At 44.1% G+C, this 26355-nt stretch overlaps 1 protein-coding gene across 6 annotated transcripts in view; it reads left to right on the top strand.

Annotated features, from left to right (window-relative positions):
* The window catches only part of LOC139265528 (H(+)/Cl(-) exchange transporter 5), a 144169-nt gene that overhangs the window by 66453 nt on the left and 51361 nt on the right, over positions 1 to 26355 (top strand). For 4 of the 6 annotated variants that reach the window (XM_070882556.1, XM_070882553.1, XM_070882555.1 and 1 more), the window contains one exon: positions 15765 to 15916. In XM_070882556.1, coding sequence (XP_070738657.1) covers positions 15765 to 15916 — 152 coding nt within the window. Of the gene's footprint in view, positions 1 to 15646; positions 15665 to 15764; positions 15917 to 26355 lie in introns of those variants that run through there. The other 2 variants (XM_070882558.1, XM_070882559.1) reach the window with 2 other exon arrangements.

Genomic DNA, 26355 nt, shown 5'->3' with positions numbered 1-26355 from the left:
AACTCTCAAAAAATGTAATTCTAAAAGTCTGCCTGATTAGTGCAGTACATACGATAATGGTACCATGTGTGTAAATAAGTTCTCTTTTTTTAAAACTTACTCAGCAGGTAACCTGGTCCTTTACCGTAAGTCTTAATTATATGCAAACCATGAAGGGATAAAAATGACCATTGTTGAGCTTAACGAAGCGAACTGTAGAAATTCTGTTGGTACTCAATTGTCGTATCCACACTTGCAGAGTTTGATAAAGGAGTCACATCATGGTAATTGCCTCTTGTGGAATTTCCCAGGAGTGATTCTTTGTTGGAATTGATTCTGCAAATACATTTTAAAAACACAAGAACTTATCACTGCTTTTAGATAATTTAAATGGGAGAAATTAAAATGTGAAAGTACCGGTCAGTGGTAAGTTCAGAGCATTGTGAGAGGAGAACACACAAAATCTGCAAAAGGATATAGACAGGCTAAATGAGTGGGCAAAGATTTGGCAGATGGAGTATAATGTTGGAAAATGTGAGGTCATGCACTCTGGCAGAAAAAAATCAAAAAGCAAGTTATTATTTAAATGGAGAAAGATTGCAAAGTACAGCAGGACCTGGGGGTACTTGTGCATGAAACACAAAAGGATAGTATGCAGGTACAGCAAGTGATCAGGAAGGCCAATGGAATCTTGGCCTTTATTGCAAAGAGGCTGGAGTATAAAAGCAGGGAAGTCTTGCTACAGCTATACAAAGTATTGGTAAGCACACACCTGGAGTACTGCGTGCAGTTTTGGTTTCCATATTTATGAAAGGATATCCTTGCTTTGGAGGCAGTTCAGAGAAGGTTCACTAGGTTGATTCCGGAGATGAGGGACTTATGAGGAAAGGTTGAGTAGGTTGGGCCCCTACTCATTGGCATTCAGAAGAATGAGAGGTGATCTTATCGAAACGTATAAGATTATGAGGGAGCTTGACAAGGTGGATGCAGAGAGGATGTTTCCACCGATGGGGGAGACTAGAACTAGGGGGCATGATCTTACAATAAGGGGCCGCCCATTTAAAACTGAGCTGAGGAGAAATTTCTTCTCAGAGGGTTGTAAATCTGTGGAATTTGCTGTCTGAGAGCTGTGGAAGCTGGGACATTGAATAAATTTAAGACAGAAATAGACAGTTTCTTAAATGATATGGGAATAAGGGGTTATGAGGAGCGGGCAGGGAAGTGGAGCTGAGTCCATGATCAGATCAGCCATGATCTTATTGAATGGCGGAGCAGGCTTGAGGGGCCGTATGGCCTACTCCTGTGCCTATTTCATATGTTCTTATGTTCTTATTGTCTGTTGTCATCCTTCAGGTTGAAAGCAAAAGATTTAATTGAAAAATAACAGCCAGAATATAAGCAAATAAAATAGTTTATTATCTTTCCAATTTACTATTTGTGTAAATCTTGATTTTATTATTACATATTACGTAGAACTTACAGCAAAGAAACAGGCCATTCGGCCCAACTGGTTTTTTTTATTATTCAGTCACGGGATGTGGGTGTCACTGGCAAGGCCAGCATCCTTGAAGAGGTAGTGGTGAGCCGCCGTCTTAGGCTACTTGCTAGGCCATTTCAGAGGGCAGATAAAAGTCACCCACATTGCTGTGGGTCTGGAGTCACTATAGGCCAAACCAGGACGGCAGATCTCCTTCCCTATAAGGACATTAGTGAACCAGGTGGGTTTATTACGACAATCCGGTAGTTTCATGCGGCCCAATTTTGGCCATGACTTCCATCAATTATTTTGGAGTAAATTGTTTTTTCTGGCGTAAGTTTAAAAAAATGCCGTTTTACCCAAAAAATTTGCTCCAGAGTAAGTCAGTGAGGTATGATTTTTTTTTTTAGTTTTAGTTTCCCAGACACTTAAGCCAATTTTGGCCATTTATGCCTCTTTGTCCAGCTAAAACTTACTCCAAATCAACTTAGGTCAGCGTATGTGGCCAGCTCTGAAAAACCTTGCAGGCAGTTAAGAAATCAGTGCAGGTTAGTACATTCAAAGCACCAAGACTTACAAAGCACTAAACAAACCACAAAAAGTAATAAGCAATCAATAACAAATAAAAAATAGATCTCCTACCCGTTATATATGTGGACTTGTATTTACTCTGTATAGCCACCAGAGGGCTCATCCCCTGGAGCCCAAGGGATCCCATAATCCCTTGAGAGCACAGGTATTTAAGGAGACGTCACAGGTTGGAGAGGCACTTTGGAGACCTGCAATAAAAGTCTAAGGTCTCACTTTGCTTTGAGCTCACAGTGTTCAGTCTGACTCTTTCTCCATACACAACAACTGGCAATGAGATACAGATAGCGAACCCAAAGATGCAGAGAACAGTGGGCATCCTGGAGAAATTCTCGGAGGGAGATGATTGGGAAACTTTTGTGGAGCGACTCGACCAATACTTTGTGGCCAATGAGCTGGATGGGGAAGAGAGTGCTGCCAAACGAAGGGCGATCCTCCTCACCGTCTGTGGGGCACCAACGTATGGCCTCATGAAGCATCTGCTCACTCCAGCGAAACCCACGGAGAAATCGTATGACGATTTGTGCACACTGGTCCGAGAGCATTTGAACCCGAAGGAAAGCGTTCTGATGGCGAGGCACCGGTTCTACACCTACAAAAGGTCTGAAGGCCAGGAAGTAGCGAGTTATGTCGCCGAGCTAAGACACCTTGCAGGACATTGCGAATTTGAAGGACATTTGGAGCACATGCTCAGAGACTTTTTTGTACTTGGCATTGGCCAGGAAACCATACTTCGCAAACTTTTGACTGTAGAGAGCCCAACCTTGAGTAAGGCCATAGCGATAGCCCAGGCGTTCATTGCCACCAGTGACAATATGAAGCAAATCTCTCCACACACAGTACTGTTACAAGTACTGTGAACAAAGTTGTTGTTTTCGAATTGTAACGTACAGGGCAGGTCACACATACCTGCAGCTACACGTCCGCAGATGTTTGAGATGGGTGATGAATGCAAGACCATTAACACCTTGTTGGCGCTGCGGGGGTGATCATCATTTCCATTCATGCCGATTCAAAGAGTACGTGTGCAAGGGCTGTGGAACAATAGGACACCTCCAACGAGTGTGCAGGTGAGCTGCAAAGCCTGTTAAACCTGCAAGCCATCATGTTGCAGAGGAGGACAGATCCACAGAGGATCACGACGAACCAGAGCCTCAGATCGAGGAGGCAGAGGTACTTGGGGTGCACACATTCATCACGAATTGCCCCCCGATAATGCTGAATGTTGAACGAAATGGACTCCTGGTGTCAATGGAGCTGGACACGGGCGAGACAATCCATCATGGGCAAAAAGACTTTTGAAAGGTTGTGATGCAACAAGGCCTCCAGGCCAGTCTCAACTCCAGTTCGCACGAAGCTAAGAACTTGCACAAAAGAACTGATTCCTGTAATCGGCAGTGCTACTGTAAAGGTCTCCTACGATGGAGCGGTGCATAGGCGACCACTCTGGGTGGTATCAGGCAATGGTCCCACACTGCTCAGCAGGAGTTGGCTGGGAAAGATACGCTGGAACTGGGACGACGTCCGAGCGCTATCACCCGCTGACGACACTTTGTGTGCCCAGGTCTTAAACACCTTTCCTTCGCTGTTCGAACCAGGCATCGGGAAATTCCAAGGAGCTAAAGTGCAGATCCACCTAATTCCGGGGGCGCGACCCATCCATCACAAGGCGAGAGCAGTACCATACATGATGAGAGAAAGGGTAGACCGGCTGCAAAGAGAGGACATCATTTCCTCGATCGAGTTCAACGAGTGGGCCAGTCCTATCGTCCCAGTCCTCAAGGGAGACGACACTGTCAGAATCTGTGGTGATTACAAAGTAACTATCAATCGTTTCTCCCTACAGGACCAATACCCACTACCAAAGGCCGACGCTGGTGAGAAGAAAGACGTTCACGAAGCTGGATCTGACTTCAGCCTACATGACGCAGGAACTGGAGGAATCATCGAAGGACCTCGCCTGCATCAACAAGCACAAAGGTCTTTTTGTTTATAACAGATGCCTGTTTGGAATCCGATCGGTGGTGGCGATATTCCAGAGAAACATGGAAAGCTGACTGAAGTCAGTCCCACACACACCGTGGTCTTCCAGGACGACATCTTGGTCACAGGTCGGTACACAGTCGAGCATCTGCAGAACCTGGAGGAGGTTCTTAGTCGACTCAACCGCGTGGGGCTCAGGTTAAAACGCTTGAAGTGCGTTTTCCTGGCGCCTGAAGTGGAGTTCCTGGGAAAGAGGATTGCGGCGGACGGTATCAGGCCCACCAACGTGAAGACGGAGGCAATCGAGAACGCACCGAGGCCACAGAACGTGATGGCATTGCGGTCGTTTCTGGGACTCCTGAACTACTTTGGTAACTTCTTACCGTGTCTCAGCACCCTGTTAGAACCATTGCATGTCTTACTATGAAAAGGAGATGAATGGTTTGGGCAAAAGCCAAGGGAAATGCCTTTGTAAAAACAAGAAAATTGTTATGCTCAAACAAATTGCTTGTGTTGTATGATCCATATAAGCGTTTGGTACTAGCATGTGATGCGTCGTCATATGGCGTCGGGTGTGTATTGCAACAAGCTAATGATTTCTGGAAACTGCAACCGGTTGCTTATGCATTCAGGAGTTTGTCTAAGGCTGAGAGAGCCAACAGCATGATTGAGAAAGAAGCGTTAACGTGTGCCTATGTGGTAAAGAAAATGCATCAATACCTGTTTGGGCTAAAATTCGAATTGGAAACTGACCATAAACCACTTTACATCCCTGTTCTCCAAGAGTAAAGGGATAAATACCAACGCATCGGCCCGCATCCAGAGATGGGCGCTCACGTTGTCCGCATACAACTATGCCATCCGCTACAGGCCAGGCACAGAAAACTGCGCCGATGCTCTCAGTAGGCTGCCATTGCCCACCACGGGGGTGGAAATGGCACAGCCCACAGATCTAGCCATGGTTATGGAAGCATTTGAGAGTGAGCAATCACCCGTCACTACCCGGCAGATCAAAACCTGGACAAGTCAGGACCCCTTATTATCTCTAGTCAAAAGCTGTGTGCTTCACGGGAGCTGGTCCAGTGTCCCAGTGGAAATGCAGGAAGAGATAAAGCCGTTCCAGCAGCGCAAAGATGAAATGTCTATACAAGCAGACTGTCTTCTGTGGGGCAATCGAGTAGTGGTCCCCAAGAAGGGCAGAGACACCTTCATCAATGACCTCCACAGTACCCACCCAGGCATCGTAATAATGAAAGCGATAGCCAGATCCCACGTGTGGTGGCCCGGTATCGATGCGGACTCAGAGTCCTGCGTTCACAGATGTAATACATGCTTGCAGTTAAGCAATGTACCCAGGGAGGTGCCACTAAGTTTATGGTCTTGGCTATCCAAACCGTGGTCTAGGGTATACGTCGACTATGCATGCCCGTTCTTGGGTAAAATGTTCCTTTCGGTTGTAGACGCATACTCCAAGTGGATTGAATGTGAGATAATGTCGGCTAGCACGCTGCCACTACTGAAAGCCTGCTGCGGGCCATGTTTGCCACATGGCCTACCCGATGTCCTGGTGAGCGACAACGGGCCATGTTTTACCAGTGCTGAGTTCAAAGAATTCATGACCTGTAACGGGATCAAACATGTCACATCTGCCCTGGTTAAACTAGCATCCAATGGTCAGGCAGAGAGAGCAGTGCAAACCATCAAGCAAGGCTTGAAGAGGGTAACTGAAGGCTCACTGCAGACTCGCCTATCCTGAGTCCGGCTTAGCTACCGCACGAGACCCCATTCATTCACTGGGATCCCACCTGCTGAACTGCTCATGAAAAGAGCATTTAAGACAAGGCTCTCGTTAGTTCACCCTGATCTACATGAACAGGTAGAGAGCAGGCGGCTTCAACAAAGTGCATACCATGATAGCGCAAATGTGTCAAGCGAGATTGAAGTCAATGATCCTGTATTTTTTTAAATTATGGACAAGGTCCCAAGTGGTTTCCTGGCACTGTCGTGGCCAAAGAGGGGAGCAGGGTGTTTCGGGTCAAACTTTCAAATGGACTCATTCACCGGATACACTTGGACCAAATCAAACTCAGATTCACGGACTATCCTAAGCAACCCACCTTGGACCCTACCTTTTTTGATCCCCCAACATACACACCAGTGGCAACCGGCACCACGGTTGACCACGAAGCAGAACCCATCATCCACAGCAGCCCTGCAGGGCCCAACGCACCAGGCAGCCCAGCAAGGCCAGCTGCACAGCAGCCCAGTGAGGGCCCAACAAATGATTCAACAACACCAGCTTTCACACCGAGACAATCAACCAGGGCAAGAAGGGCCCCAGATCGACTCACATTGTAAATAGTTACTATTGACTTGAGCAGACGGGGGGTTGGGGGGCAGAAAGGAGGAGGAGTGTTGTATTTACTCTGTACAGACACCAGAGGGCTCATCCCCTGGAGTCCCAAGGGATCCCATAATCCCTTGGGAGCACAGGTATTTAAGGAGACTTCACAGATTGGAGAGGCACTCTGGAGACCTGCAATAAAAGATTACGGTCACACTTTACTTTGAGCTCAGTGTTCAGTTGACCCTTTCTCCATACACAACACTACCTTTATGCCAGAATCAAGGTTTTTTTAAAGTCCTCCCCCACCCCCCAGCAAAACATTCTTTCTCTCTCCTCCCCACCCCCCACCCCCCACAAAACTCGCCTCCTCCTCCCTCCCCCCCCCCCCCCCCCAATCAAAACTCTCAAGCACAACCATCAATAAATAAAACCGGAAGTCCTACCTCGGCCCAGGAACTCAGCGGGCTGGCCGGCCGGTGCAGGAGGCCACTCGGCCGGGGATAAGGTGCGGTGAGATCGGGGTGTCCCTTCGGCCGGGGATAGGGGCTGCGAGCATCGGGTCCTGCTCACAGCCCACAGGACACGTTGGGCGAGCAGGAGCATGCGTGCAGACTTCACTACACATGCATACAGCTGCTGGCAGTGCTTTCTGCGCTGGCCTGTTGCTCTGTCTCCCACTGCACAATGCACGCCATGCTGGGACTCCGGGGGCTCGGAAGAGCGGCCAGGATGGGGTGACTTTTTTTTTCCCAGTGCCGTTTCCAGCGCGTAAAGTCAGCGCACTTAAGGTAATTGCGCCGAATAAAGGGGTTGGGCAAAATTGAGCCCATGGTCACCATTACTACAAGGAAAACCGTTACACATCCGTCGCAGCTCGAGTGCCGCCGCAGAATATGGCCGGAGGATCGCACCTGGGGACACACGACCTCTCCACCCCATTTTTCGCCGTGGAGTGTCAAAACCTGGTGAAACACGGGTCGCATATGACCCGAAAATCCAGCCCCATTATCTCTCTTTCTCTCTCCACAGATGCTGCCTAACCTGCTGAGTGTTTTCCAGCATTTTCTGTTTTTATTTCTAACCACTCTCTGGGTAAAGAAGTTTCTATTGAATTCCTTATCAGATTTATTAGTGACTATCATATATTTATTAAATTATATCAGACATTTTATAACCTTGTGCACTGGTAAGAGTATTATGTGTGATTTTGACACACAGCTTCAAAAAGTAATTGAAGAACTGAAAGAGTTCATAGAAGAGTGATTGCTAAATAGATGTAAGTTGTGAGGTTTTGTTCTCGTTCCAGTTTTCTGTTTTTAAAGGGAGGAAAATCTGAGACTTCTTGTTGTGGGCGTGTCTTGGGTATGTAGTCGTCAAATCAAGGAAGGTTGGGAAATAGATCGACAGCTAAGCCCACTTCAGGACTGAAGAAGCATCTAACCAGAACTGACTCTTCAGTGCAATATTGAGTGAGTGCATTGTTGAAAGTGCCTTCCTTCAAATGGGAAGTCAAACCTTGGCCTCATCTGCCTGTTGTGCTTGTTCAGGTGGGTGTCACAAATCCCATTTCACTATTTGAAGAAAAGCAAAAGTTCTTCCAGTATCCCCCTCCAACCAGCATCACCAAAAGTAAATAACTGGTCATTTATTTCATCGCTGTGTGCAGAATAGCTGTTGCTTTTGTTTATATAACAAAGCATTTGCACTTCAAAGTAATTATTTGTATGTAAAGTGCTTTGAAACATGATAAGGTGCTGCTTAATGCAAGTTTTTTCTCAGCATACCCTGTCAAGCCAGTATGTAACATTTCAGTGTGGGGGGGGGGAACAGAAAATAACTCGCTGTCGCCTACCCAACAAATATTTATCTGTCAGATTGATCAGTTTCTTCCTTTTCTGGGTTGGGTTTTCATTAATTTCAATTGGCAGAAATTTCACCGGAAAAATGCTTTGAGACTGAACCAGACCGTTTGCAACCTTGCCGCCCTATTTGACCCTGAGATGAGCTTCTAACTACATATCTACTCCATCAGCAAAAACGTCTCCTTCTGCCTCCGTAACCTCCACTCATCTGCTGCTGAAACCCTCATCAATGCCTTTGTTACCTCTAGACTTGACTATTCGAAATGCTCTCCTGGCCGACCTCCCATTTTCCACACTCTATAAACTTTGAGCTCACCCAAAACTCTGAAGCCCATATTCTAACTTGCACCAGTCCCATTCATCCATCATCCATCGTTGACCTACTTTTGCTCCTGATCTGGCAATGCCTCGATTTTAAAAATTCTCATCCTTGTTTTCAAATGCCTTCATGGCCTTGCCTCGCCACTCCCTATGTCTGTAACCTCCTCCAGCCCTCTGCGATCTCTGTGCATCTCCAATTCTGGCCTCTTGCACAACCCCAATTTTAATCGCTCCATCATTGGCAGCCGTACTTTCAGCCGCCTAGGCCCTAGGCTGTGGAATTCCCTCCCCTCCTTTTAAGATGCTCCTTAAAACCTACCTTTTTGACCAAGCTTTTGGTCATCTGTCCTAATATCTCCTTGTGTGACTGTCAAATTTTGTTTGATGCTCATGTGAAGTGCCTTGGGACATTGTACTACAAATGTAAGTTGTGTTGTTTGGCCTAATTACCAACTATTCAGCTGAATGATGAGATGTAAAAGACATTGAAAGTGATGGAGGAATTCTTCCTAACTGGCTGAGATTGATGGCGGCGTTACCCAGGAAGTATTAAACAGGAGAGATGCTAATAATTTCAAGCTTTGATCACACTTTGTAATCTGCATATGTTTGTAACGCTCTACACATACAGTACACACATTCATTTTGCATATTTTACTATTTCAGTCCCTGATGGGTTTCCCATGCCTGTGTACATAATGAAGAAAACTGTCAGGCTGACAACATTTTAAATTCTGTTCTATGTATGCAATGCCCAGAGTAATATTTCAGTTAGCAGTGCTAAAATTTACATAATATCCACAATTTGAATATGTTTTTGTAACTTAATTTTTGAATTGCACTAGGTTTGAAATCTTGCTTATTTGAACACATGTTTGCTACAGTTTAGGAATAAGAGCTCCAGCAGCCACACTGTTTTGAGGACTGGATTAAAAACCTGCCCAGATGCCATAAGAATGCTATAAATTAAACATTTATAGTGCAGCCCATGTGATATTGCAAATTATTTTAATCTGTTGACTGTGCTTTGCTTCCAACAGCTGCAAGCAAATGATCCTTTGCTGCCAGTGAAAATGTCTCATCTAAGGCTTGTAGTTATGAAATATATATGCTTTTATAAAACATTGTGTATCACCAATTAATTAACTTTAAAAAAAAATAGCTTCATATTCATTTGTTCCCTTCTATTTTCTAAGCTTTGTATTCTTGTAAATATTCTCATGCCAGAATGTGCAGATTGCAATCTGAAAGTCTTGTGCTGTTAGCATCATACCAACATTGTGTGGTGATATATCATTATAATTTTTATTGATCTTTATTATAAACCATGCAATCAACTTTCTCTGATGGCAAGTTTAGATTTTTTTTAATCCATAGTCTAGGACCCCGATGTTGTTTGCCATTTGCCTGTGTATTACAGGTAGTTCAGAGTTTAGCGCTGAGCTTGCGTGTACATCTTTAATTCATTCAAACACCTATTAGTCCATGTATATTTTCCAATAATGGAACACTTAGAGCAGATTAAAAGTCTTTACAGTGCACTTAGCAGACTTTGGCATTTCATGGATAATAACTAATGAGGTTACAAAGCAAAAGCTTTTGGATGAATAATTAACAGATTAATATAATTTGCAATGCATGTGGGGTTTACAATATCACATGGGACTGTCGGTACTGTAGCCAGCTTCCGGAGAAAATGATGGCAATTGTTCGCAATAAAATAGCATGTGCTAATAGTATCACTTAAACGCATAGGCAGTGAAGGTTCTAACAGTATTTCAAATACTGTAACTGTGTAAAATTTATGAATCTTATCATTTAGAATGCACCTCATGGTGGCCCTGGGCAAAATAGAGAATAGATTGATTAGCCAGGAAGGGGTGTGGAGTTGTGAAAGAAAGATAACCAACCCCTTATTGCACACTAATACAAATACAAAGGGTCACAAACCTGAAACGTTAACTCTGTTTCTCTCCACAGATGCTGTTTGAGATTTCCAGCATTTTCTGTTTTTTTTCCCTAATTACACAAAGGATAATGGTCATTTGCTCTTCAGATCAAAAAGCATTTCACTTTGCATTCTCCTCTGAGTGGTTTGGAGTACTGGAGTCTGGCTGGTGTGTATTGGACAGGCTGAGTGAGCAATTGTTTTCAGTTGAGCCTTACACTATATAGGGCTCAAAATTGGCCAGGAGTTGCTCTGTTTTTTTTTGGAGCAACTTGATTTTTCTGGAGTATCTTAAAAATCCCTATTTTGTACATTCAATTTGCGCCGGTGTAAGTGAATTAGTTAGGATTTTTTTCGTTTTGTTTTTTTTCTGTCAGAAGGGGATGTTACCAGCCACCTATGCCAGTTTTGGCCATTTAGACCACTTTGGCCAGCTAATAGTTACTCCAAATCTACTTATGCCAGTCTATGTGACTACTTGAGAAAACTCTTGTGGAGAGTTAAAAAATAGGTGTAGGTAAGTACATTCTAAAGCTCCAAGACCTACAAAGCACAAAAATAAGCATTCAATAACAAATAAAAAATAGGAAGCGGAGAGGACCTGCACCTAAAGCACCAAGACTTACAAAGCACTAAACGAAGCACAAAAAGTAATAAACAATCAAAAACAAAAAAAAAATAGAAGTCCTACCTTCATCTGACCACTCGGCCAGGGATAGGGGCAGCAACTGCGAGCATCGGGTCCCTCTCGCAGGACGCGCTGGGGGTGAGGAGCTACTGCACATGCGCGCACACTCTAACGCGCATGTTCAGACGTCCTGGCCCTGTTTTCAGCGCTGGGACGTTGGCTCTGCCCCCAATCCACTGGCCACGCTACGCCACCACCAAGGAGAGGCCGGACAGCAGCCAAAGTCGGGAGGAAGATTTTCGGCACGCTTGGAGGCGGATAAAAGCGACCCACCTTGGGTGAGCGCGGTAAAAATCGGCAGGGGCCAATTTTGAGCCCTATATAACCAATAGAAGCTTTAAATGTTCTATTTTTAGATTTATATCTAGACATATATAAAATCCTATGGAATGTATTATTAATGTTGCGTCACATTGGTTTACGCTATTTGATTAACCATAAACCGATGTCCTGTTAAATGAAAACCTTTTATTTTCTGCACTCTTCCTCCACTAACATCTTTCTCCTTAATTTCACCTGTACATGTAAAGTCAAATATTTTCATGTCTCTTCTGTGTAATGCTGCTTGTTTAAAGTTTACAATAAAAATATAGGATGCATTACTGATGCCATGCTCCCAATGGGGAGTCTTGCTTAAAGAAAGCCCAGGTTGGAAATAAATAAATTCTCTGATCTGCGCTCCCTTCAAGTGAGGTTACCTACTCGGAATCTGGGGTCAGTGAATTTGTCTTGAGAAGCAAAAAAAATAAGCACATGTAAAGCTTAGCAAGCTAAAAGTTGCATAATGAAGTTAAGCTGCTTACAGAGGAACTCACAGATGGTATTCAATCTAGCTTCAGGAAATGCTTTCATAGTGTGGTGACTGTACAATCATTGACATTGTTACAGTAAAATTTGCCTAAAAGATAGTCATGGTAATAAAAATCTCCCTTTTTAAAAAGTTAAAAAATATTGGCTCTCTGGTTCATGATTATTGTGACATACTGCTTAATTCTAATTTCCCTAGTCTCCCTGAGACTGTGTATTTTTCATCATGAACTTGAAATTCTCACAAATAGTCCAAATTCTGTGCAATGCTGGCACTCCTTCATCCGGTGCTTGTGGTGCCCATGCTGAAGAATGAGGTTAATCAGATTACAGTTTAGAGAAATTAAACTGCTGCAATACACAGTAATAAATGGAGCAAACCTTGTGTGGACAGGAAGAAAATAATCTAGTGCCACCAGTGATCCAGCCTACTAGAGAGGATATGGTGAAATGTCTGAAGTAAAGCTTAAAATTGCATGAAGTAATGGATCCGGTAGTAAAATGCTCAAAGGGTATGTACTTTCAGTTTTATGGCCAAGTGTAACTTGCTCCCTGTGTTCACAGTGAACTGTTCTATTTAGGATATGGGTTGAATTTCAGTGCTTCTAACATTCTTCCACTTGCTTAACTCATGTCGCCAGTACATGTTCATTTCTAGCCTCCAACCTCTATCTCTCCAGCTCAATTCTTCTTGTTATCTATGGTCAGTGTTATTCTGAACTTTTCTCTTATTTCTTCTAAATTCCAGATACACTGTCCTACGTGATCTTTCTCCGCCCTACATCACAACTGTGTTAAAATCATGACTCATCTCGGTCTCTTACACTGACTCATTATTTTCCCAGGGCCTCAAAGTTGTAGAACTCCTTGCTCCTGCAATCTTTTTAAATCCAAGCTTGGTATGGCCTAATCAGGATTTATTTCACCTCATTTATTCTTTTCAAAATGTGTCCAGTCCTGCACTGTAAGTCTTAATTCTTCTAGGTTTCTCAATTTAAAAAAAAATTAATGGTCACAAAATAATTATCAATACAGAAAATGTATTGCCCGGGCAAAGAGATGCCAGATGAAGGAACCATGTATGCATGGACTAGAACTAATGAACAATAATACAATGAATCCTGAAATGCCAGCAAAATGATAAAAGCCCAATGAAGCTTAGAACTATTTACAATGCAGAGTAAAGAAGGGCAATAATAAATTACCACATTTTTTGTAAGAGAATTGTTACTCTTTCCACCCCATCTTATTTTTGATATTTAATACAGTAGAGAGTTGTATTGAGGGATTCACAAGGGAAGACCTGGTTTACCACAGGACTCCCTGTTTTTCTTCCCCAGGCAGATTATAAAGCTTTATAAAGTCTAATGATGAGGGTCTTGCACTGTTCGCTCACGTGTAATTGGGAATCTCTCACAACTGTTGCAGTTTAGTTATTCAGACTAATAATTCGTGGGACTGAACAACCAGAAAATTTTGCAAATGAACGAAACCAATGATAGCAGCTGTTGTTTCACCAACTTGCACCACACACGCACTTAAACATAGCTCGATGACATGCATTCTTCTTTGTCTTTACCTTTGCTCCCAAGTGGACATTTTAGGGGCTGAAAATCTGTTTTTTCCAACAACAAAATAAACTTGTCGGTTTGAGAGTCTCGTGTGCATGTGAACATTCTCTGCACACAAGGCAGCTTCACAATATAAATGTGTTGGTGCATGATTTACAGATAAGGAAAAGATAAGACAGATTGTTATGAGTTTGAAAGAAATGTTGCTCAGATCAAGATACTGCCATCAGTGCACAAAAAGAGAAATGGGTATGAGGAAGGCTGGAGCTGAAACTGATGGGATCAAGAGTTGTATGCTAACAATTCATTCTGGTTGTGTTATGAAGAACATAAACATCCATTGATCTATGCTGCTTAAGGCTCCCATAAAAAATGCACTTTGATTATCTTGTATAGACAGAGATTCTGAATGGGAGGGACAGGAATGGGGAAGGGTATTTGGCAGAATCACTGCTCCAGAGAGTGTTAAGTGACAAATTTCAAGAGACCATTGCCTTATTAGAAAATTAGTTCAATATATATCTCTAAATTCTGAGAATAGGGTTGTAGCATTATACAATCTTACAGCACAGAAGGAGGCCATTCCTCCCTGTCGTGCCTGAGCCCGCTCTTTGAAAGAGCTGTCCAATTTAGTCCCACACCCCAGCTTTTTCCCCAAAACCCTGCAAATTAGTCCTCTTCAGCTACATGTCCAATTGCCTTTTGAAAGTTACAATGGAATCTCTATTACATCATACTTTCAGGTTGTGCATTCCAGATCTTAAAAACCCTCTGTGTAGAAATTTCTCCTCATGTTCCCATGATCTTATTGAATGGGGGAGCAGGCTCGAGGGGCCGTATGGCCTACTCCTGCTCCTATTTATTTTAAATCTATGATCTCTGGTTACCAACCCACTTGTCAGAGGAGATAACCTTCTCTGTTCTAAGAAGAACAATCCCATTTTCTCCAATCTCTCCACATAACTGAACTCCCTCATCCCAAGTATCATCCCTGGTAAACCTCCTCTGAACCCTGTCTGAGGCCTTGACATTCTTCCTAAAGTGTGGTGCCAGAATTTTACACAATATGCCAGGTGAGGCCTAATCATTGATTTGTAAAGGTTTAGTATGACTTCATTATTTTTACATTCAATGCCCCTATGTACAACGCCAAGTATACCATATATTTTCTTAACTGCCTTATCAAGCTGCCTTGCCACCTTCAAGGATCTGTGAATATGTACCCCCAGGTCCCTCTGCTCTTCACTCCCTCAAAATAATACAATTTAGACTATACTGCCTCCACAATAATGTTGTTTTACAGACATATGGCTGTGTAGGCAGAAGAGATTAAAGTGAATGGTACTTAAGTATGCGTGTGGTTTTGTGTAATCTATTATGGATATGCTGAGATTCCATGCTTGTTATATCAATTCTTTAGATGGAATATAAACTCTGTAGCCATGATAAATGCATGTATTCTTATAAAGACTACTTTCTCTAGAATTCTCCCCCACCCCGGCTAACAAGGCTAACAAATAGGAACTGATCTGTCTATCATTTAAGGTATCAAAGAAATCTAAACTTACAGGAATGTTTTTAATTTGTAAGTACTTTGATTAAATTACTAATACAAAAGCAAAATACTGCGGATGCTGGAATCTAAAATAAAAACAGAAAATGCTGGAAATCTCAGCGGGTCAGGCAGCAGCTGTGGAGAGAAAAACAGAGTTAATGTTTCGATCGACGGCCATTCATCAGAATTACTGGCATTCCTATTTTATGTAGTGGCCATTTTCTGTTGCTGTTTTTCATCTGTCTGTAATTTAGGAAGTGTATCTTAGCAGCCCACCATGATCTGGAAATCAATTAATCTTGGCCATAGTTGGTCTGCCTGTATTATTACTGTGCATTTGTGAGGTGTGTTCTTTATCTTGCCTCTGCAGCCTTGTAAATGTTAATTATGAGTATATCTGTATATGCTCATTATATCTGTAAGTAGTGCTGATCAGTGTATGAAAAGTGACTCAGCACAGTGAAACTAGCCAGCCCAGAGCACTGGAACCCTATAGTGACGTAGTCTGGCTGTGAAGTACGGTGCCTATCCTTTATATGTGAGGTTTCTTTCAATACTTTTGAGCTTCATCTAATATTTATCACGCATCTGTTTTTCTCTGACTGGTACATATTTTATATTTTTCCTCTCTTGTATAGGGTACACAAACTATAACGGAGCAGGGATGAATGGTGCAAGTAAGATAATGGATTTTTTCGACGAACCGATTCCTGGTGTGGGGACATATGAAGATTTCAATACCATAGACTGGGTTCGTGAGAAATCCAGGGACAGAGACAGACACAGAGAGGTATGTTAATATCAGTACTTAAAGCTGCGTATAAAACACTTGAACAAAATAATTAAAAACCTCATTATAAAATAATCTGTTATAAACACTATCCCTTGTTGTACAACCACTTACCTCTGGCTATTTAAATTACATTTTATTTTATCTTTAAAAATAATCCACTTTTTTCCCTTTCCATTCTTTAGGTTCTTCCCAGCCAGAAGGCAACATGCTTCCAGACCTCTGCCATTTAGTGCAATCAGTCTCTAGAGAGTGCAGGTTGATGGTCTGTTTGATCATATCCTAGTTCATGCATCTCATTAGGAATTATGAAAAACGTAGCTCATAAGGACTATATAGTAATGAGGGTTAAGTATATTTGATCCTCTTCCAGTCTGAATTATATGCAATATGAATATTAAGGGATTCAGTTATACATAATCCAAAGTATGAGTTACAATGATCGCAAGACATCTTATATTGGTTCAGCAGTTGTTTTGTAATGCAAAAATATTTTGCATTATAGATTACTTTCTGAGAATTATTTTCTATACTTTTTCCCTTCCTTCCTTTCCCCTACTCCCCCCTACCCCACCCCACCCCACGCAGAAGATCCTGTTGGGCTAAATGGTCTGTTTCTGTGCCGTATATCCAGTTCCACAAGCCAAGCGATGCCTTGCCAAAGTGGCCATTCATTCTGTGAACTTAGACAATGAGTAACAGCATAGGGGGTTCAGAGCCAAGCCTGATGCTGTCCTTACCTGGCATTCACTTTCTGATAGGGGTCAATGGATAGCAATCGGGAGCAGGAACTCATTATTTCCCCTTCAGTGCCTCAGGGCCGCTGAGGCCAGTCAGTGGTAATGCTGCAACTGCCAATTGGCGACGATCAGCTAACCGGGCTGGCTGGGACTGAAACCTAGGAAGTTCTTTGTTTGTATGAATCACATTACATTCTATATTTAACAACTGTCCATCAGGGGACTGCGAAAGAATTTTGCTTCAAAATGGAAACGAGATACAGAGATAGTTTTATGGCCCAGAAGCATCCTGCATGTGATCTACATTTGGAATACAATTCATCACTGCTGTATTGTATCTGGAAGTATATTGTTTTCATACTGTTGGTGCTAGTGGGGAATATCAATGCAGATGGCAATGGATGGCAGGCAATTGAATCGTGATTTGAAAAGTGGTTATAATGTGATTTATGTTAGTGGCTGACTAAGGGAATATTGTGGCATCAAAATATTTAGTTTGTGTCTTAAAATCCCTTCCCGGTTTGAATATTTATGTCGGGTTGTGATTTTGGGCTGTTCACTGTATGACTCACCTGGATTTGTGTCTGAGTATGTATGCCTCTTATCTTGTAAAATATGAGATGCCTTTATACCTTGTTTTCTTTCAGGGTAAATATTGGCTGTCGGAGAGCTTACTACCCAAGTGAATGTCCTGTTAGCAATGAGGAGGCAGGAGTGAAACACATTATTGTTCCAATGACCATTTGGTATATCAAGTGGTGCAAAATAATCCATCTGAGGATGAAAGCTTCAGAAGTTGCAGAGATCAAATATCCATGTAAAACTGAACCGATAAGATGTGCTTCGTACATTGCATACTGCAACTGCCACCTTTATTTAGTGCTTGTCTAAGCACTAAATCCTGATACAAGAGATGCTGAATAGCATATAAAGAACTCAATCCAAATAAAGCAAGCAGCCTTTTTTGTGTTTTGACCCATAAATAAATAAATTGCAGCCCAAGTGTGCTGTATGCAGTGGAGAGACCTGCCATGCACACTCTGCTCGAGCAATAAACTAGTCTGGAGGAGGAAAGGAATAAGCCAGGAGCAGTACCGATGCCACCATAATCATCATCCTTCAATGTGTTACTGGCTTCAGGAGCGGAGGTCTAACGCTATCTGAATTGCCTTTTGCTCCAGAAGCTTGTAATGCACTGAAGGCTTATGCTTGTGGTGGCGGCAATATCACTCCTGGTATGCTCCTTTTACGAGACAAAGAACAGCTCCCAGTACTGTGTGTGAGGGAGAGGCAAAGAGCGAGCTAATGAAAGACATGAAATGTGAGCGGTGGTGCACGCTGGTGTTGGAGAGAAGGAAGGAATGCTGGGGAAAAAAATAGATGGAAAGAGGATGAATGAAAGAGTAAATCCAGTTTTCAAGTAAATATTATCGGAAACCCAGGGACTGCAGTTCAACAACGTTTGCTTGGTGTACCTGTGCTAGTTGTTTATGATCTCACAGTAACATACCATAATATATATAAAAATAATGGCTCTTTGTCAGGTTTTTGAGCTTTTTAACTGTGGACACAACCAAATCTATTGCATTTGCTACACTTCAGTAGCAGTCATTTCTTTGAATTCCAACCCAGCAAAAAAAAAGTAGGCAGGGATACGGAATTTTCACAGGTTAACAAAGAGGAGGTTCCTATAATAGAACAAGTTAAGCAAGATATTACGACAACTGAAATAGAAATAAAGGAGAGAGAAGATGAACTAGTATCTCAGAACCCCAGGTCCAGATGGATTGCACTCACAGATGCTCAATAAAAACTAGGTAGGAGATAGCAGAGGCACTGGTACCCATATCTAAAAACTCGATAGTGCTGTGACCACTTTTGTTTTACCATATACACAACTGACTTGGACTCAGGAATGGGAAGTAAGTTGTTGAAATTTGCAGATTATATCAAATTGGGGAATTATAGCCAATAATGTGGAAGGCTGCACCATATTGGAGGAAGACATCAACAAGCATTCAGAGTGGATGGATAAACAATAAATTAAATTCAATATAGCAAAGTGGTTAATTTTTGTAGGAGGAATAAGGAGGCCACTTATTCCTTTGGAAGGTAAGAAACTAAATGGGGGTAGAGGAGCAAAGAGATCAAGATATATAGCTACATTGCTAAAAGTAGCAAAAAAGTTGGTAAGGCCATAAATTGTACAAATAAAGTACTGAGGTTCATTTTTAGAGGAATAGAATTGGGGGGGTGGGTGGGTGGGGGGGGGGTGAAGGTGGTGCGGCCCATTCAAAATACTTCACGTGCATAGTTTTTCCTATTTAAAAGCCGGCTGCGTGGGAGCTGCAGCACACTGCCCGGGTGCACATCTTAAAGCGTACATTGGCAGCGAGATAATGTTAAATTTATATTGCATTTTGGTTGGACCACACTTGGAGTACTATCCATAATTCTGATCACCATACATCAAAAAAGATATTGAAGCACAAGAGAAAGTGCAGAAAATATTAACAAGGATTCTAACAGAATTGAAAGGATGCTTCTGTCAGGAAAGATCCAGCAGGTTGGGACTCCAGAGAAAAGAGGAGATCTGATAAAGATCTTTATATTTCTGAAGGGCTTCGATAGGGTGGATGTGGAGAAACTGTTTCTCTCTATGGGTGAGTCCAGAACAAGGTAGCATAACTGTGTGGAACCACTAACACACCAAAGAATTTAGGAGGAATTTATTTACACAGAGCATGGTGAGAATATTGCCACATGAATTGGGTGAAAGAGATTGCATTCTCTCATTCATGGGGAGGCTTGATGTATACATGAGGGAGCAGGGAATAGAGAGATAATGGGACAGAGTGGGAAGAGGAAATTAGAGTGAGATAAGATTCATGTAGAGTATAAACAACAGGCTAGACCAGTTGGGCCGAATAGCCTGTTTCTGTGCTGTAGATGATATGATGCAGCCAATCTGGCATGCCTTGATGACCCTGAGTTGTTCAATGTCCACAGCGCTTGGTCTGCCCTCCAGACCATATAACCAGTGCCTGTGAAAAGATACTTGATTACTCAACCAGAAAACACCAGGATTGGTTTGATTCTTCACTGCAGTCAAGGCCACCTACGGTCCAAACTCCTAAGGCCCCACCCCACTCCTGGCAAAAAACGGGGCAACACTCATCAAGGACACCGAGGCAGTCGGGGCCCGCTGGAAGGAGCACTTTGAAGATCTCCTCAATCGAGATTCTGCCTTGACTTGAGTGTTCTCAACTCCATCCTGCAACATGCACCCCGCCACCACCTCCGTGAAACTCCAACGTTGCAAGAGGTAGGCAAAGTCAGAAACGGCTCAAGAATAACAAGGCTACCGGTACGGATGGAATTCCTGCTGAGGCGCTAAAATATGGCGGAGAGGCGCTGTTGGCATGGATACATGACCTCATCTCTCTCATCTGGAGGGAGGAGAGCATGCCGGGGGATCTCAGAGATGCAGTGATCGTGTACATTTTCAAAAAGGGGACAAGTCCGACTGTGGCAACTACAGAGGAATCTCCCTGCTATCAACCACTGGGAAGGTTGTCGCTAGAGTCCTCCTCAACCGTCTTCTCCCTGTGGCCGAGGAGCTCCTCCCGGAATCACAATGCAGATTTCGTCCCCTACCGGGGAACAACAGACATGATCTTTGCAGCACGACAACGGCAGGAAAAATGCAGGGAGCAGCGCCAGCCCTTATACATGGCCTTTTTCGATCTTACAAAGGCCTTTGACACTGTTGAACGTGAGGGCTTGTGGAGCAAAATCCTCCGTTTTGGGTGCCCCCAAAAGTTTGTCAACATCCTTCGCCTGCTTCATGACGACATGCAGGCTGTGATTCTTGCCAGCGGATCCGTTACAGACCCATTCCACGTCCGAACCGGGGTCAAACAGGACTCCGTCATCGCTCCAACCCTCTTCTCAATCTTCCTCGTTGCCATGCTCCACCTCACTGCCAACAAGCTCCCTGCCGGAGTGGAACTAAACTACAGAACTAGTGGGGAGCTGTTTAGCCTACGCCACCTCCAGACCAGGTCCATGACCACCCAAACCTCTGTCGTTGAACTGCAGTATGCGGACGATGCCTGCGTCTGCACACATTCGGAGACTGAACTCCAGGATATAGTCAATGTATTCACCGAGGCATATGAAAGCATGGACCTTACACTTAACATCTGTAAGACGAAGGTCCTACACCAGCCTGTCCTTGCCGCACAGCACTGCCCCCCAGTCATCAAGATTCATGGCGCAGCTCTCGACAACGTGGACCACTTCCCATATCTCGGGAGCTCCTGTCAACAAAGGCAGACATTGATGCAGAGATTCAACATCGCCTCCAGTGCAGCCTTCGGCCGCCTGAGGAAAAGAATGTTCGAAGACCAGGCCCTCAAACCTACCACCAAGCTCATGGTCTACAGGGCTGTAGTAATTCGAGCCCACCTGTATGGGTCAGAGGCATGGACGACTTACAGAAGACACATCAAGTCGCTGGAGATATATCACCAACGATGTCTCCGCAAGATCCTGCAAATCCCCTGGGAGGACAGACGCACCAACATCAGTGTCCTTGCCCAGGCTAACATCCCCAGCATTGAAGCACTAACCACACTAGATCAGCTTCGCTGGGCAGGCCAGTTAATTCGCATGCCAGACACGAGACTCCCTAAGCAACTGCTATATGCGGAGCTCCTTCATGGCGAACGAGCCAAAGGTGGGCAGCAGAAACGTTACAAGAACACCCTCAAAGCCTCCCTGGTGAAGTGCGATATCACCACTGACATCTGGGAGACCCTGGCCGAAGTCCGCCTTAGGTGGAGAAAGTGCATCCAGGAGGGCGTTGAGCTCTTCGAATCTCAACAACGTGAGCATGAAGAGATCAGGCGCAGGCAGCAGAAGGAGTGTGTGGTAAATCAGTGCCAACCTCCACTTCGCCCGACGAATATCTGTCCCACCTGTGACAGGGTCTGTGGCTCTCGTGTTGGACTGTTCAGCCACCAAAGAACTCACTTTAGGAATGGAAGCAAGTCTTCCTCGATTTCGAGGGACTGCCTATGATGATCTGATATATGATGCAGGGGAGGGAGGGGTAAGATGATTTGTGTCAAGTCCAGAAATACTGCCAATAATAATGATTGTGTACACACTTTCAAAGAAATCATCCTCGATTTTACCCCAGCTTGTCCATTTTACATTCTGCTCCCTGAAAATTCTATGTCCAACAGAGGTACCTTGTAAATGTTTTTCCCTGAAATTAGAAGAGTAAGTTCTAGGCCACAGAGCTAACTTGCTTGAGGTTTGCATACTAAAAGAATGTGACATGTATGTAAAGTTTGCTGATGACCACATTATATTGTATCTCATGACGTCCTCAGGATATCCCAAAATACTTTACAACACCAACAACAACAACTTGTATTTATATAGCACCTTTAACGTAGTAAAAGGTCCCAAGGCGCTTCACAGGAGTATTAATCAGACACAAAATTTGACACCGAACCGCATAAGGAGAAATTAGGGCAGGTGACCAAAAGCTTGGTCAAAGAAGTAGGTTTTAAGGAGCGTCTTAAGGGAGGAACCTTTGACCCCTTGAGTTAGGACACGGGCTGCTGAATTTTGAACCACCTAAAGTTTACGTAGGGTACAATGTTGGAGGCCAGCTAGGAGTGCGTTGGAATAGTCAAGTCTAGAGATAACAAAGGCATGAATGAGGGTTTCAGCAGCAGAAGAGCTGAGGCAAGGGCGGAGACGGGTGATGTTACGGAGGTGTAAATAGGCGGTCTTAGTTATGCTGCGGATATGTGGTCAAAAGCTCATTTCAAGGTCAAATATGACACCGAGGTCGCGAGCACTCTAGTTAAGCCTCAGACAGGAGTTGGGGAGAGGGATGGAGTCAGTGGCTAAGGAACAGAGCTTGTGGCGTGGACTGAAAAAAATGGCTTCGGTCTTCCCAATATTCAATTAGAAAATGTTTTTGCTCATCCAGAACTGGATGTCGAACAAGCTGTCCGACAATTTAGAGACCGTGGAGGGGGTCGAGAGAAATGGTAGTGTTAGGGCTGGGTGTCATCAGCGTACATGTGGAAACTGACACTGTGCTTTCGGATGATGTCGTCAAGGGGCAACATGTAGATGAGAAATAGGAAGGGGCCAAGGATAGATCCTTGAGAGACACCAGAGGTAACGATGCGGGGGCCGGAAGAGAAGCCGTTGCAGGTGATTCTCTGGCCACGATTATATAGATGAGAATGGAACCAGGCGAGTGCAGTCCCACCCAGCTGGACGACGGTGGGGAGGCGTTGAAGGATGGAGTGGTCAACCATGTCAAAGGCTGCAGACAAGTCAAGAAGGACAAGGAGGGATAGTTTGCCTTTGTCACAGTTACAAAGATTGTCATTTGCGACTTTGAGAGCCGTTTCAGTACTGTGGCAGGGGCGGAAACCTGATTGGAGGGATTCTAACATGGAGTTGTGGGAAAGATGGGCACGGATTTGGGAGGCGATAACATTCAAGGACTTTGGAGAGGACAGGGAGGTTGGGGATGGGGCAGTAGTTTGCAAGGACGGACAGATTAAGGGTTGGTTTTTTGAGGAGAGGGGTGATGATGGCAGATTTGGGGGAGAGGGGAACAGTATCTGAGGAGAGAGAAACATTAACAATTTCAGCTAACATGGGAGCCAGAAAAGGAAGTTTTGTGGTCAGCAGTTTGGTGGGAATAGGGTTGAGGGAGCAGGATGTGGGTCTCATGGACAAGATGAGCTCGAAAAGGTCATGAGGGGAGATCATAGTGAAACTGGAGAAAGATGTGAGGTCAGGGCTAGGGCAGGTGGGATCCTTCGAGGAAGTTTGGCCCAGTGGGCTAGGGGAAGGACGAGCAGTGGCAGAGGCAGCTGAATGGATGGTCTCAATCTTAAAGAGAAGGAGAAACATAGAAAATAGCTGCAGGAGTAGGCCATTCGGCCCTTGGATCCTGCACCACCATTCATGGCTGATCATGCATTTCAGTACCCCATTCCTGCTTTCTCTCCATACCCCTTGATCCCTTTAGCCGTGAGGGCCACATCTAACTCCCTTTTGAATATATCTAACGAACTGGCCCCAACAACTTTCTGTGGTAGAGAATTCCACATGCTCACAGCTCTGAGAAAAGAAGTTTCTCTTCATCTCGGTCCTAAATGTCTTACCCCTTATCCTTAGACTGTGACCCCTGGTTCTGGACATCCCCAACATCGGGAACATTCTTACGGCATCTAACCTGTCCAATCCAGTCAGAATTTTATATGTTTCTGTGAGATCCCCTCTCATTCTTCTAAATTCCATTGAATACAAGCCTAGACGATCCAGTCTTTCTTCATATGTCAGTCCTGTCATCCCGGGAATCAGTCTGGTGAACCTTCACTGCACTCCCTCAATAGGAAGAATGTCCTTCCTCAGATTAGAAGACTGAATCTGTACACAATATTCAAGGTGTGGTCTCACCAAGGCCCTGTACAACTGCAGTAAGACCTCCCTGCTCCTATACTCAAATCCTCTCGCTATGAAGGCCAACATGCCATTTGCAGCCTTCACCGCCTGCTGTACCTGTATGCCAACTTTCAATGACTGATGTACCATGACACCCAGGTCTCATTGCACCTCCCCTTTACCGATCTGTCACCATTCAGATAATAATCTGCCTTCCTGTTTTTACCACCTAAGTGGATAACCTCACATTTATCCACATTATACTGCATCTGCCATGCATTTGGCCACTCACCTAACCTGTCCAAGTCACCCTGCAGTCTCTTAGCATCCTCCTCACAACTCACACTGCCACCCAGTTTAGTGTCATCTGCAAACTTGGAGATATTACATTCAATTCCTTTGTCTAAATCATTAATGTATATTGTAAATAGCTGGGGACCCAGCACTAAACCTTGCGGTACCCCACTAGTCACTACCTACCATTCTGAAAAGGACCTGTTTATTCCTACTCTCTGCTTCCTGTCTGCCAACCAGTTCTCTATCCACGTCAATACATTACCCCCAATATCATGTGCTTTACTTGTCAAAAGGAAGTCCATGAGCTCCTCATACTTACTGTCGGAGGTGAGGGTGGAGATAGGGGAGAGGGGTTTAAGAAGAAGGTTAGCTCTGGAAAATAGAAGCCAGGGTTTATCTTTTTATATTCCAGAATGATTCTGGAATAGTGAGTGATTTTTGGCAGATGAGAGTAGGACCCGATAGTGCTTTGTGATCCAGCCAGATCTGCTGGTGAATGGCTAAACCAGTTGTCCGCCATATCCATTCAAGTCTGCATCCCTTGGACTTAAGGGAGTGAAGATGAGGGCCGTACCAGGGGAACGGCCAGGGTGAGAGATAGTACTTGTTTTAATAGGGACTAGGGCATCAAAGCTGGTGGTGAGGGTGTGATTGAGCAGATCTGTAGCTGCAGAAATATCCTGGTGAATGGAGGGCCCACGGCTGGACAGTTGGGAGTTCATAAGTGTAGTTGTAAGAGAGTTTGGAGAGTTTTTCCTTTTTCCAGGGCGGGCACAGAAGGAGGTAGGGTTGGATGTGGGAGGTGGAGAGCAATACGAGGAAGTGGTTAGAGCTGGCCTTATCTGCGATTGACACAGTGGGAGTAGCGAGGCCATGAGAGATGGCAAAGTCAAGCGATGGCTTGGGGAGTTTACATGGAGTTGGGGTGATTAAGGGAGAATAGGAGGCTAGTGAACTCGAGAGAGAGCATGATGAAATGAGATTGAGGTTGAAATCATCGAGGATGAGAAGTCGATCGGTGCTGATGGAGGAAATTAGTGAAGAAATATCGGTAATAACATTTTTATGTACTTGGGTGGGCGATAGAGAATGAGAATTTTAAACGTGAGGTGAGAGGGGTGTAATAGGGTGAGATGCTCAAATGAGGAGAAAGTGCAGGAGGAGTAGGGGGATAGACCAAGGTGTGATTTGCTGAGGAGAGCCACACCTCCATCACGGTGGTCTGAGCGGGGCAATTGGTGGAAGGCAGGGTGGCTTCATCCCTCAACCAAATTTCCGTCAGGGCCATGATGTCGATACAATCATCCATGATAAATTCATGGATGGCAAGGGCCTTTTTCACAGGCGCACAGACATTCTGGAGGGAGATGCGGAGAGGGTCAATGATGGCTGCCCCACTGCCAGCGTCCACTGGGTCAGCGCTGGGGGGACATTACTTGGATGAGAAAGAGATTGGAAAGATTAACTACAAACGTAGTAGCCTGTTAAGCAGAGTATGCCATTTTGTGCCTATCTTTATCATCACTGACCGACAGCGAGAATCTGCTCCCACGCAAAGAGAGGTTAGAAAATCCGCCAGATCAGACTGTTGGAGCACACCTCATTGTTGACCGAAGACCTGGAAGTAAGCAACTTGCTTCCACTAAGCCAGAATGGCACACTGTACAAGGAGATCGAAAGAGATGAACAAAACGTGTGTCAAAATATAGTGTAACATTTACTAATAGTTATTCATTTCTGATGAGTCCCATTATTTGAAGACACCTGTTTCCATTGATATTGTACCATTGGGGTCGATTGGTCCGTTCTGGGAAAGAATCTCCTGGAACTTTGAATTGTTTAGGCAATGGTTTACAGTACTAGTTAGTTAGTAAATAAAGTGCTCTGCCCGATGACTTTTGTAGGTGCTTT

The sequence above is a fragment of the Pristiophorus japonicus genome, chromosome 6 (assembly GCF_044704955.1).
Source record: "Pristiophorus japonicus isolate sPriJap1 chromosome 6, sPriJap1.hap1, whole genome shotgun sequence".
Lineage (NCBI taxonomy): Eukaryota > Metazoa > Chordata > Chondrichthyes > Pristiophoridae > Pristiophorus > Pristiophorus japonicus.
This window is presented reverse-complemented; position numbering and strand designations above follow the sequence as displayed.